Source organism: Macaca nemestrina, chromosome 6 (genome assembly GCF_043159975.1).
Source record: "Macaca nemestrina isolate mMacNem1 chromosome 6, mMacNem.hap1, whole genome shotgun sequence".
In the NCBI taxonomy this organism is placed as follows: domain Eukaryota; kingdom Metazoa; phylum Chordata; class Mammalia; order Primates; family Cercopithecidae; genus Macaca; species Macaca nemestrina.
The window spans coordinates 47,543,340-47,555,877 of record NC_092130.1 but is presented as its reverse complement, the minus strand read 5'-3'; the positions used below and the strand labels follow the sequence as shown (position 1 = coordinate 47,555,877).

At 37.8% G+C, this 12,538-nt stretch overlaps 1 protein-coding gene across 3 annotated transcripts in view; it reads right to left on the bottom strand.

Moving 5' to 3' along the window:
• LOC105467160 (ALF transcription elongation factor 4) overlaps positions 1-12,538 on the bottom strand; it is an 88,558-nt gene that overhangs the window by 11,392 nt on the left and 64,628 nt on the right. For all 3 annotated transcript variants that reach the window (XM_011716604.3, XM_011716605.3, XM_011716607.3), the window contains 9 exons: positions 12,206-12,260; positions 11,725-11,762; positions 10,840-11,002; positions 8,919-9,836; positions 5,674-5,762; positions 4,810-5,047; positions 1,393-1,487; positions 405-468; positions 152-288 (listed from right to left, as the gene is read on the bottom strand). In XM_011716604.3, the coding sequence (XP_011714906.1) occupies positions 152-288; positions 405-468; positions 1,393-1,487; positions 4,810-5,047; positions 5,674-5,762; positions 8,919-9,836; positions 10,840-11,002; positions 11,725-11,762; positions 12,206-12,260 (1,797 nt within the window). The remainder of the gene's footprint in view (positions 1-151; positions 289-404; positions 469-1,392; positions 1,488-4,809; positions 5,048-5,673; positions 5,763-8,918; positions 9,837-10,839; positions 11,003-11,724; positions 11,763-12,205; positions 12,261-12,538) is intronic.

Genomic DNA, 12,538 nt, shown 5'->3' with positions numbered 1-12,538 from the left:
GCAAAAATACTCATTGAAGTATCTACTTTTCCTTTATCTAAGGACATTAAAGGATTATACACCCTCTTCCGTTTACTATATATCAGCCCCTTCCTAGATGGACCAGAGAAATAATGTTATTGCCAATGATCTGCCAAGTTTTTCCACTTACTTGATGAGATCCACTGTCTCTGAATACATAGGGAATGGGGATTTGGATTCCTGAGCATTTTTCTCTAATGCATTCCCACATTCAATGAAAGATACCACAGCATCAAGATAGTATACAGCTTTCTCAAACCTATCAGACTGAAGAAAGGAGAGAATGCAAGTAATGAGTAGTGATCTACTATGGCTACAAACATCAAAAGATTACTTAAGTTAATTTGATTAAATATATAAGTGTAAGGAGAATATTTACATACCAATGCATCTGCATTGTGCTTTAGCTTTTTTGCTTCTTGTAAATAATGGTCTGCTGAATAATTTCTGCAAGGTAAATTTTCATCATAAATAGAATAGTAAATATTTTCATAATACGAGTTCATTTCAGTATCTAGTATCCCTCAGTTTTTATGTCCTCAAAGAAAATGAGCTATTACTAAGTATTTGTTTCAATATTTTCTGACAAATGTTTGTATCAGGTTAAAAGCATAAGTTGTTTTGACCAACTCATGGCAAATCTAATTAGGAAAATAGAAATCAAGCTCCCTAGTATCAAATACTAAGTTACTCAAGTTGACTGAGAGATTAAGCATAAATAAAATGAGAGTAGGAGAAATAACCTTTTTATTAAAATAGAGGAAAAAACAATATTGCTCTTTCTCATCTAAGAAACCCTCCATTTTAACAGTGATATCAGCAGTAGTAAGATTCTTCTACTGGAAGGCAGATCATTCACATCCCCCATGGGAGTCATGGAGTTAAGCTAAAGGAACAGTACTTGGACTAGTGGGTACTGTTCAAATTGAAACCTGAATATTCTGCAGATCATACATAAGTATACATCCTTCTGATCAATGATAGATTTATTTTATTATTATTTTTTTTGAGACGGAGTCTCACTCTGTCACCCAGGCAGGAGTGCAGTGGCGCGATCTTGGCTCACTGCAACCTCTGCCTCCCAGGTTCAAGCAATTCTCCTGCCTCAGCCTCCTGAATAGCTGCGATTACAGGGGCGCACCACCACACCCAGCTAATTTTTGTATTTTTAGTACAGACAGGGTTTCTCCATGTTGGTCAGGCTGGTCTCAAACTCCTGACCTCGTGATCCGCCTGCCTGGGCCTCCCAAAGTGCTGGGATTACAAGCGTGAGCCACCGCGCCCGGCCAATGATAGAAATTAAAATGAGTTTCTTATATGCTGACTGGAATCATTTCTTAAATACACATACAAAAAATCATATTATCTCACCTGTCATCAAAGACAAGCTTTGTTCTCCGAGGCTTAGAAGAATCAAGAGTTGGTGCAGATGGAGGACAATTAGAGGAGCTACTTGGAGCCTTTTCCTGACCAAAAAAATATATAACTACAATGAAAACTGTAAGGAGATTAAAAATGAAACTAATAGCATTTCTTCAGCCACTGGTAAAAAGGAAACGAAATTTCACTGCCTTTCATAATGAATTTCCTTGTCACAAAACTTTTATAAACTTCATAATGTAAATTAAAAAAAAAAATGGGTCCATTTTATATAACTGAAATATTCATTCTAATATTTATATAAGAGTCTACTACATGCCAAGCACTGGCCAAGGCAGTTATTAAAACATAAGGAAGACAAAAGCCTAGTATGAAAATGGCAGCACTACTTACAGCAAATTTATTGGTAGTTACTGGTCAATGAAAACAGCAATAATATTAACAGCATCTAATGTTTATTATGTGCTTACAACTTAGCAGGCACTAAGTTAACTAAGTACTTAGCATTATTGTTAATCCTTTAACAAACCTATGAAATAAGTACTGCTATTAAGATAAAATGAAAAAGCAGTCTCAAGGAGGTTGAGTAACTTGCCTAAGTTCAAACAGGTTTTAAGTGGCATTCCTGGAATTTGAGTTTTAAATTCAGAATTGCCAGACTTCAAAAGCCAAGTTACTTTCTTAAACTTTACTCTGCCTCTCATCCACATGTCTTTTTTTTATTTTAAGAGATGAAGTCTTGCTATGTTGCCCAGGTTGATCTTAAACTCCTAGGCTCAAGTGATTCTCCCGCCTCAGCCTCCTGAGTAGCTGGGACCGTAGGCATGTACAACTGCACCTGGCTATATGTTTCTGCCTCCTATCAATATAGCCCTTTATGAAAGAGCTATGACTCTCTCTCAACTGCCTCCCATCCAGCCCTGTCTTTAATAAGGAATATACATTTTTCCATAATAAAACACCATAAACAAGTGGAATTTAATAAATAAAACGAATATACATTTTTCCATAATAAAACACCATAAACAAGTGGAATTTATTCCAGGAATGCATGGATGTTTCAACATTAGAAAACCCAATAATACATAATTTTACTTTACCTAACAATTTACCCAATATTATACAATGTTTTATATTTATATAAAAAATATAAAATTTTTAAATATATAATTGTACTTTGAAATGGCTTTCTGAATATTATGTTGTACTGTAACATTACTAGGATAGCTTTCCCTCTGTTTTATTTATTTATTTGTTTGAGACAGCATCTCACTCTGTTGCCTAGGCTGGAGTGCAGTAGCACAATCATGGCTCACTGTGGCTTCAACCTCCTGGGCTCAAGCAATCCTCCAGCCAGCCTCCCAAAGTGTTGGAATGATAGGCCGTGAGCCACCATGCCTGGCCGCCTCTATGTTTTATAAATAGACCCATAAGGACCTACATTCAGATATGCTTTTCAGAGGATTTCTGAAAATGTTTCCAAATATTTTAACACAGTTTTCTTATATAAAAACTATGTGTAATGTTGGTTTTCCAGATCTAATTTTTTATTTTTCTTTTTTTTTTTTTTTGAGATGGAGTCTTGCTTTGTCGCCCAGGCTGGAGTGCAGTGGCGCGATCTCAGCTCACTGCAAGCTCCGCCTCCTGGGTTCACGCCATTCTCCTGCCTCAGCCTCCCAAGTAGCTGGGACTACAGGCGCCCACCACCACGCCCGGCTAATTTTTTGTATTTTTAGTAGAGACGGGGTTTCACTGGGTTAGCCAGGATGGTCTCGATCTCCTGACCTTGTGATCCGCCCGTCTCGGCCTCCCAAAGTGCTGGGATTACAGGCTTGAGCCACCGCGCCCAGCCTCTAATTTTTTTCTTTAATTGATAGTATTAAAAATAGCATATTTCCTAATTAAATTAGATTGTTATCTAAAAAATTCAAATGTCACTGCCTAACTTGGGAATGGTCAAGACTAACAAATATTAACTTCAATAACTATTAAGTATCAAGAGCTATTGAAATCAAAGTGGTAAGGCCCTATTCTATATTTTGTTGAAAACAATAGAGTACCAAATGACTACATTTGATCTAACAAATATTTCCTCATTACCCAGCAAGTTAAGCACCAGATAAAACACAAAACAAGACACAAAACAAATCTCTGCTTTCAAGAAGCTGACAAACTTCTTGAAGAAACTCCCTTCTTATGTGTGATAGAAGCATACACAGTGATTTTTACCTATGAGATAGCAGAATCCAAAAGAGGAGAGCTCACTTATTTAAAAGCAAAAAAAAAAAGCAATAGCAAGTTTCAAGAAGCAAGCACAGAGGCCTCAAATCCTACAGTTAAAGGATGGGAAATGGAGAAAAAAACATCAGCAGGCAGATGGAAAACTGGACCAATAAAGCTGACCAATGTAAGAGTCAAGGTCCTAAGCACCTTGTGCTAACACTAAACTACTACAGAAGGAGGCTGTTCAGCTAGAGAAAAAGCTTTCTGTGTATTTAAATTTAAGAAGTTGTTAATTAAAATAGTCTCAATTAAAAAATTTTTAATTTTACCACAGTTAATAAATATAAGAGCTTTAAGGAGTCTTATTTTTCAATTCTCAAACCTTTGCTTACTAAATAATAGGTATTTTCTGATTTGAGTAAATTTGCTTCTGATCAGAACAGTTTAGAAAGCAAACGACCTGGTAAACAAATTGAGGGTGAGAGACTATTAAAGTACAGCCTTGAACAAACTCCTTTGATCCAAATCTCCATCTATAGATGTGAAGAATACTCCCCCCTACATTGTGAGTATCCTAGGAATAATAATTAGAAATAATTTCAGTGCTAACTTAGCTAAAGATTTCTTTTTCTATTTCATGAATCAAAGCCAAATGATTGCTTTGTCACTTTACGTAACATAACTAGTTTGTAAAGTATAATTCTGAGAAACTCAAAGCCTATTTCAAACAATATACAAGAACTCAGTCTTAGCAACTAAAACCATTTAGTTCTTATTTTAAAAACTTCCATAACTAACTTTTCCAATTACTGGTTTCTATCTTTTTTTTTTTTTTTTTTTTTTTTTAATTCTAAAGCTCTTTTATAGACAGGGTCTCAACATGTTGCCCAGGTTGGACTCAAATTCCTCAAGTGATCCTTCCATTTTAGCCTCCCAAATAGCTGGGACTACAGGTATGAGCCACTGTACCCAGGAGTTTTTATTTCAATGGACCAGCTGACTTACTGCCTTCACAGTCTTACATCACTGTATTCATTTATCAAGATTATTACATATAGAGGGTAAAAGGCATAGGCCTATGTATTTATTAATATGTTACAATAATTTCAAAGCACAGTGTCACCCTGGAAAAGTCACATGGCAAGTTGAGGGATTTTCAAAAGCCCCAGGCCCCCAACACTTTACCTTAACCTCCTTGGAACTACTGGAAGTCTTCCCTTCGGTCTTCTTCTGCTTGGATGTAGAGGAACTGTTTCTGCTGCTGCCACTAGTCTCCTTGCTGTTACTGCTTGACTTTAAGGAAGAAGACTGACTAATAGTCCTCTTCCGAGAGCCATGCTCTGTTTTTGGATCTTTTGAAGGAACAGGCCCAGCAGGAGAAGGCAACAAATCCTTTTCTTTTGCAGCACTCTGCTTAGATGACCTGCCAAACCAAACGAATGCCCTCATTTCTCCACAAAGTAATACAGGGGTAGTTGATTTTTCCATTTCTCTTTGTCTGCTTTCAAGACAAATCTGTTTTTCCCCATTTGATTACTAGGACACATGATTTCTATAAAACAAAATAAGACTGTAAATTCCATGAGGGTAGGCATCTTTTCTGTTTTTATTCCTGTGGTTGTATATCCAGGGCCAAAAACATGACCTACCACTCAGTAGTACTCAATAAATATTGGCTGAATGAATGAACAAAATGATGAATAGTGAATGAAGAGATTACCACTTTTAAGTTGGCAACCAGTCTCTTGGAAATTACAGGTAAGTTTGCCATCTAACCAGAAAGTGGCATACCTTTACTTTAATTCTCCCCTGATACTCACCCCTACCCCAATAAAAAATGAAGAAAGGAAGAATTAATTAAATTTTAAATGTTTTCCATCCCTATTAGCTAAAAGCGAAAGCTCCCACTATTTGGCATATGTTATGTGTGTGCATTTATATAACACTCGCTTACTAAAATGAACACTCAGAGCATGTTAGAAAGTACCCAGTATCAAATGATACACATATATTAACAATATTAGCATGCAACATGTTTTGGGGACGTACTCTCTGTTGCTGGATGGCTTATGGCCTGCTGAATTCTTGTCCTCTGTTTTGGGTTTCTTGCTCTCGCTGGCTCGGCTATCATCTTCATTCTAGATGAAAAATAGAAACCATGGTCTGATCTTTATTCAACTAACTTCAGCTTCCAGCACTAGCTACCCACAAAGAGTTTATCCCTGATTAAGCATCAGAAAGATAAAAGAGAAGTACAATAATTCATTTAAATAACATTCAAAAAGATTAGGTTTTAAGGCTGAGGTCTCCTATTTTAGATACACAGAACCCAAAGACTGAAACAGATTTCCTACAGTCTCTAAGATGGCATCTTTTCAATGTAATGATTTGAGGGGTGGTATCTGTGAAATTATAATTAAGATATAATTTACATAACATGAAATTCACTCTTCAGAAGTACACAATTCCATAACATTTGGTATATTCAGAGTTGTACAACCATCACCACAATGAATTTTAATTTTATTTATTTATTTATCTGTCGCCCAGGCTGGAGTGCAGTGGCATGATCTCAGCTCACTGCAACCTCTACCTCCCGGGTTCAAGTGATTCTCCTGCCTCAGCCTCCTGGCTAATTTTTTGTATTTTCAGTAGAGATGGGGTTTCATCGTGTTAGCCAGGATGGTCTCAATCTCCTGACCTCATTATCCGCCCATCTCGGCCTCCCAAAGTGCTGAGATTACAGGTTTGAGCCACTGCAGCCGGCTTAATGAATTTTAAAATATGTTCGTTATCCTGAAAACACACTCCATACCCATCTCTTCCTCCCCCAGACACTGACAATCACACTTCATCTTTATAGATTTGCCTATTCTAGACATTTCAGGAAAATGGTATAATTCAATATATGTGGTCTTTGTGGCTCCTTTCATTTAGTGTAACATTTTTAAGGTTCATCCATGTTGCAGCATGGATCAGTACTGCATTCTCATTTATGGCTGAACAGTACTCACTGCATAGAATTTATTCATTCTGTTTAGTCATTCATCAGGTGATGGCCATTTGGGTTGTTTCCACTTTTTGGCTAATATGAATAATGCTACTATGAACATTCAAGTACAAGTTTTTGTGTGGACATATGTTTTCATTTCTCTTGGATATATACCTAGGAGTACAATTGCAGGTCAAAAGGTAACTCTATGTTTAACTTTTTCAGTAACTACCAAACTATGTTCCAAAGCAGTGGTATCATTTCCATTTTCATCAGGACCGTATCAAAGTTCCAACTTTTTCACAACTTTGCCAACAATTTTTGTCGTCCCTACTTTTGATTACAGCCCAGCCTAGTGACTGAAAAAACTTTTTGATGGAAAACACAAGTGGTGGGCCCATCCACTGCCAATGTTACTTTTCTAAGTGAATCTAAGTTTTCCTTTTGTTTCAAATATCAGGGCACAAGAATGCAAATATTCTACCATAACAAAAGAATCTGTTCCCCTATACAAATGATTAAAGACAGACAAATGAAAACATGAGGAAAAGAAATCTACATCCTTTACTACCCTTAACTGGGTCTTCTCTTAGTACTACCTGCTTTATCTCCAGGTATTGCCCTTGACACTTTATATTTTAAATGCTTGAATATCTTATAAAAGGGCCAGGTGTGGTGGCTGACACCTGTAACGCCAGTGCTTTGGGAGGCTGAGTGGGAGGACTGCTTGATTCCAGGAGTTTGAGACCAGTTTGGGCAACACAGCAAGACACCATCTCTATAAAAAATTAGCCAGGTGTGGGGTCGCATGCCCGTAGTCCTAGCTACTCGGGAGGCTGAGGAGGGAGGATCACTTGAACCCAGCAGTTTGAGGTTACAGTGAGCTATGAATACCATGGTACTCCAGCCTAGGTGACAGAGCAACACCCTGTCTCTAAAAGTAAGAAAAATAAAATAAAATGTTACGAAAAAAGTAATACTTTTTAAGCACAAAAGGACCATTCTTTTTAAATTCCATAAAAAAAATCCTAGGTTCCTAAAGAGCAGAGTCCATCATACACAAGCTCTTATTCCACATAATTCTATGAATTAAATCCCACAGCCAAGTCTAGCAACCTGAGGCTGTGGGCTACAGGGGCCAGTGGCCCTAAACAGCTTACTAGTTCAGCAAAACATCCCTGTACAATGATAATGGAAACTCATTAGCTATAGTAAGGAGAGCAGTAAGCATTGGTTTTCTAAAAATTCAAATAATGTGGACAATTTCAATTTTTAAAGATTCAAAAAAGAAGTGAGGTATTATTCTAATTTGTCTGAATATATATCATCTGCACATGGCACTGTGGTTTTATGAAAAGGAGAGAGGAAAATATCTCACGCCATTTTAAGAAAGTGCTCTAGTCTCCCTGTAATATACGTGATTCTCACGTCAACTGGAGTGGTGTTTGTGTTCCAAGTTTACTTGGTAAGGCCATTCTGGTACCTATCTGTTCAGCTACTCAAACTTAACTTCTAGTCTTTCACGATCATACACATGTATCAGGGGAAATTACAGTATTCTTTGATATAGACTACTTAAAACTTTACGTTCTCCTGAAAATTCCTCACTAGAGCTGAAAAGATCAGGCTGTTTTTCCCACAGAGTCTCTATATTTGTAGTGATTCAGATCTCTTCATTGTATGATTATTATCCTCCAATCATAGACATGCGTGAATTTTCATATTTCCTCAGTCTAAGAAAAGCAGACCTTAAATGTACAAATTTTGCCTCTATATCCAAAATTATCTTGGAAGTATTTAGGGATGAGAGCTGGCTATGAGCCAACAGTATTTTTAGTTCTGACCTTTGTTAAGGAAGAGAAGCTGGGGCACAGAGGTGCACAGCAGATGAGTTATTAAAAGTGTGCCTTGGTCTGGGTGTATGACATAAGAAAATGGTAGGGATTATAACAATCTGGGGAGTACGTATCCAAAACTAAAAACACCTACAACCAAAATGTTGAGAATGTTGCAAATGCCTGTTTGCAAGTTGCTGCTCTCTAACCTCTACACCGGTCAGCGAAAAGCACTGGCTCATTTCTTATTTCATTAGCAACTATCCTGCTTTAACTGAAGGACACAGGCAAGAATCACAGAAATCTTCAAGAGACTGTTCCATAAGTAGCCTCAAGTGGGCCTTGGGTTTACCCACTATTTTCCTTCACAGTTTATGACCTGCCTTGTTACTTTGTGGCTTACTGAGATTTCCACCGCATTTCAGATTCTGATGTTTCAAAACAAACAACAAAAACCCTTCACAAACCTTATGCTTCCTCTTGCCTTTGTTGGAAACTTTTTCTGAGGCTTGTTTCTGAGCCTCTCTCGTGTGCTTTTCTGGCACATTTTTCTTTTCCCCCTTGGGCGGCTCTGTTTCTTTGTAAGGCTTTCCTGGTATTCTAGTCAAAAGATTCAGGTCAATCTTCACAATAAGTGGATACCTGTCATCAGGCTCACTGAGGGGTGAAAGAAGTTCCTTCTCTTCCATAGGAGAGAACATTCGTTGCCGAAAAAAGCTATCTTCTTCCTCCACTGAGGAGGGCTTAACAGGAGTCCTATTGCTCTCGGGGTACTTAGGAGTTTGTGAGGAAGGAGGAAGGCTCTCGCTTTCATCTGAATCTGAGGATGAGGTATCTGTTTCTATGATTTCCCTTGATTTCTGGGAAGATTTACTTGTTGATTTATATTTCTTTTTCTCTGCTGTAGGTCGAGGGGAAGACTTAGACTCCTTCTTTATATTGGGTTTCCTTGAGCCTTTGGTGGCTGCTTTGTGTCTGCTGGAGGGCATGCTGCTAGCCAAGTCTACAGGAGTTTCACTTTCTATCTTCAGGCCTCCACGAGGCTCTTCAGCAGCTGTCTTCTCAGCCTTTTTGGGTTGTTTTTTGCCTACAGTTCTTCTCTGTGTTGTGCTGTCACTCTGTGCAGGAGATTTCTGCCTCCCACGCCCACTTTCTGATCCCTTTTGGATGGTTTTGGAGTCTCGTCCAGGAGTAGCGGAACTCGTTTCTTTAGGTCCACTTGTATCAGTGTAGCTATTCCCAGTGCCCTGCTCTCGGCCTTCCTTTTTGTAGCCTTGAGATGATGGGATGTTACTGTCCACTGAAGAAGCGGGTGACACTTTATGTGGGTTCACTTTATTCAGCCAATTATCAAGTTGCCATTTGTTTGTTGGCGGGGGTTCAGGCTGAAAAACAGAGAAACATGTATGCTTTTTTCAATAGTGAAGCGTTCTCCCCGCTTTACAACCTCAAAGAAGAGGAAAAACCACAATGCCTAATGCAACAAAAGCATTTACTTGCCATGGTTCTCTATGAACCAAAGCAAAGGGCTGAGTATTGACTATTAGCTCTTATCATCTGATCATCTGAATAAGAAGATAAGCGGCCGGGCACGGTGGCTCACACCTGTAATCCCAGCACTTTGGGAGGCTGAGGTGGGCGGATCATGAGGTCAGGGGTTTGAGACCAGTCTGACCAACATGGTGAAATCCCGTTTCTACTAAAAATACAAAAATTAGCCAGGTGTGGTGGCACACGCCTGTAATCGCAGCTACTCAGGAGGCTGAGGCAGGAGAATCACTTGAACCCGGGAGGCAGAGGTTGCAGTGAGCCAAAATTGAGCCAATGCACTCCAGTCTGGGTGACAGAGTAAGATTCCGTCTTCAAAAAAAAAAAAAAAAAGATAAGCTTAATGTGATATGTGACCTTTAAATAGCAAATATTCCTATTCAAGAATCCAATTTCAAAGGTATAATTACAAATGGCCATACAGAATATTTAATTCTAGAAAGTAAACAAATGATGTAGGTACAAAGAGAGATTTTTAACTGCAACTTAACAAGCTATACTAAAATTACATTACATAAGATTCTTTTTATCAACAACGTGATGTTCTTTGTAACTACAGAACATCAATTACCATGTTGAGTTATAAAAATAAAAGACCAAACTAAAGGTACACAATATTTTAGTGACCTGTAATATGCCAAGCAGTTCCTAAACTAGACCGAATTTGTTCAAACAACAAGGAATCATCTAGGTTTCCTCCAAGGTACACAGTACAATTTCTTTTTGTCAGAATATGGAACGTTCTTTCCTTCTCCTTTTATATTTGAATCAGGTTTTAAATGGACATCACCAAGGACCCTGAGAGGGCCTATGGGAGGTACCCCCTTCCCTCTGTCTCACCTCAGGAGATGCACTCTGGGATGGCTCATTTGCCTCACTGTCACTGGAACTACTTTCACTCTCTGAGTCAGATCCAGAGCTGCTTTCAGATCCACTGTGGCTACTAGAATCATCCCTGGAGTTATCTGCTCCTTCACTATTATGATGTGAAGGTTCAGAATTACTAAAAGAGATGAAATATACAAATGTCCAAAGTTTATTTTACATTGACAACAGGAAAACATCCAAATCGGACAACCAACTTTCTTTTTTTCTTTTCTTTCTTTTTTTTTTTTTTAGATGGAGTCTTGCTCTGTCGCCCAGGCTGGAGTGCAGTGGCGGGATCTCGGCTCACTGCAACCTCCATCTCCCAGGTTCAAGCAATTCTTCTGTCTCAGCCTCCCAAGTAGCTGGGACTACAGGCGCCCGCCACCACGCCCGGCTAATTTTTGTATTTTTAGTAGAGATGGGGTTTCACCATATTGGTCAGGCGGGTCTCAAACTTCTGGCCTCAGGTGATCCGCCCACTTCGGCCTCCCAAAGTGCTGGGATTACAGGCGTGAGCCACCACGTCCAGCCACAACTTTCTTTAAAATGTTTACTATGTGTTACACTGCTGTAATTCTATGAATCCAGAACTTCACTGTAAATGAAATGAACAATTCTTTTTAAAAATTTCTGATGTGCTACTTAGGTATTAATACTCACCTTTTAAAAACAGTTTGAGATATAATACACAAATCACCCACTTTAAGTGTATAATTCAATGACTTTTAGTTAATTTACAGAGTTGTACAACCACTATCAAAACTGATATTTACCTATAAGTCCACTTATTATATCCCTGCAATGTTATCAGGCTGACCCAACTCTTACCAATAAAACAGAAAAGAAAAGGATGCCCACCTTCCTGGTGTACTCCTCGGCATTGTCTTATCACAATCCTAAAATTAAAACATAAGAAGGAATCTGTGAATGAATAAACAGTATTCTATTTGCTTAGTGTGAATAATATCTGAACTCTTAACAGAAAAAACTAGCTTCTCTAATGTATGCAACTATGTTTAACACTTACACTGTTTTTACCTAAAGAGTAACTGAACTGCCCGAATACGATCAAAAGCTTTGTTAATAGTTATTATTGTCAATAATCTACTGCTTCATGAGTATGTTTTGATCCATAATAAATGTTGAGGAAAACCCAATTTTTTAAAAAAATAAGAAAAAAATGGAGATTGAAATACAGAGAAAAAAACTACAACATTCCAGTGTCAGAAAGCTTATAAGAAGAAATTTATTTTAAGTAACAAATGCATAATTCAATTATCATTTTTATAAAATACAAATACTATGTGAGACTGGCAAAATAATACAATAGTAGACACACCTGTTCCCCATCACTGTCTTCACTGCTGCTTAGTTTTAAGTCATCTTTTAACATACTAGAGGGAAAAGGCAGAAAGGATTATTATTTTTGGAACAGTTTACATGGTATGCCAGGGTACTAAATATCTACTAAAAATTCTAGAAATAATCACTGTGGTAGCCACAGATTTAACCAAAAAACAAAACACCAGTAAGTCTTATTCTATCTGGTTTGGTTCAAAATCTCAAAATTGAGAATGGAGGAATTTAACCATTCCATAAGCTCTATCCTTCCCATGAATAAAATATTCATCTTTTCTAATTAAACAAAATCTACTTTCTATAAACTCTCATA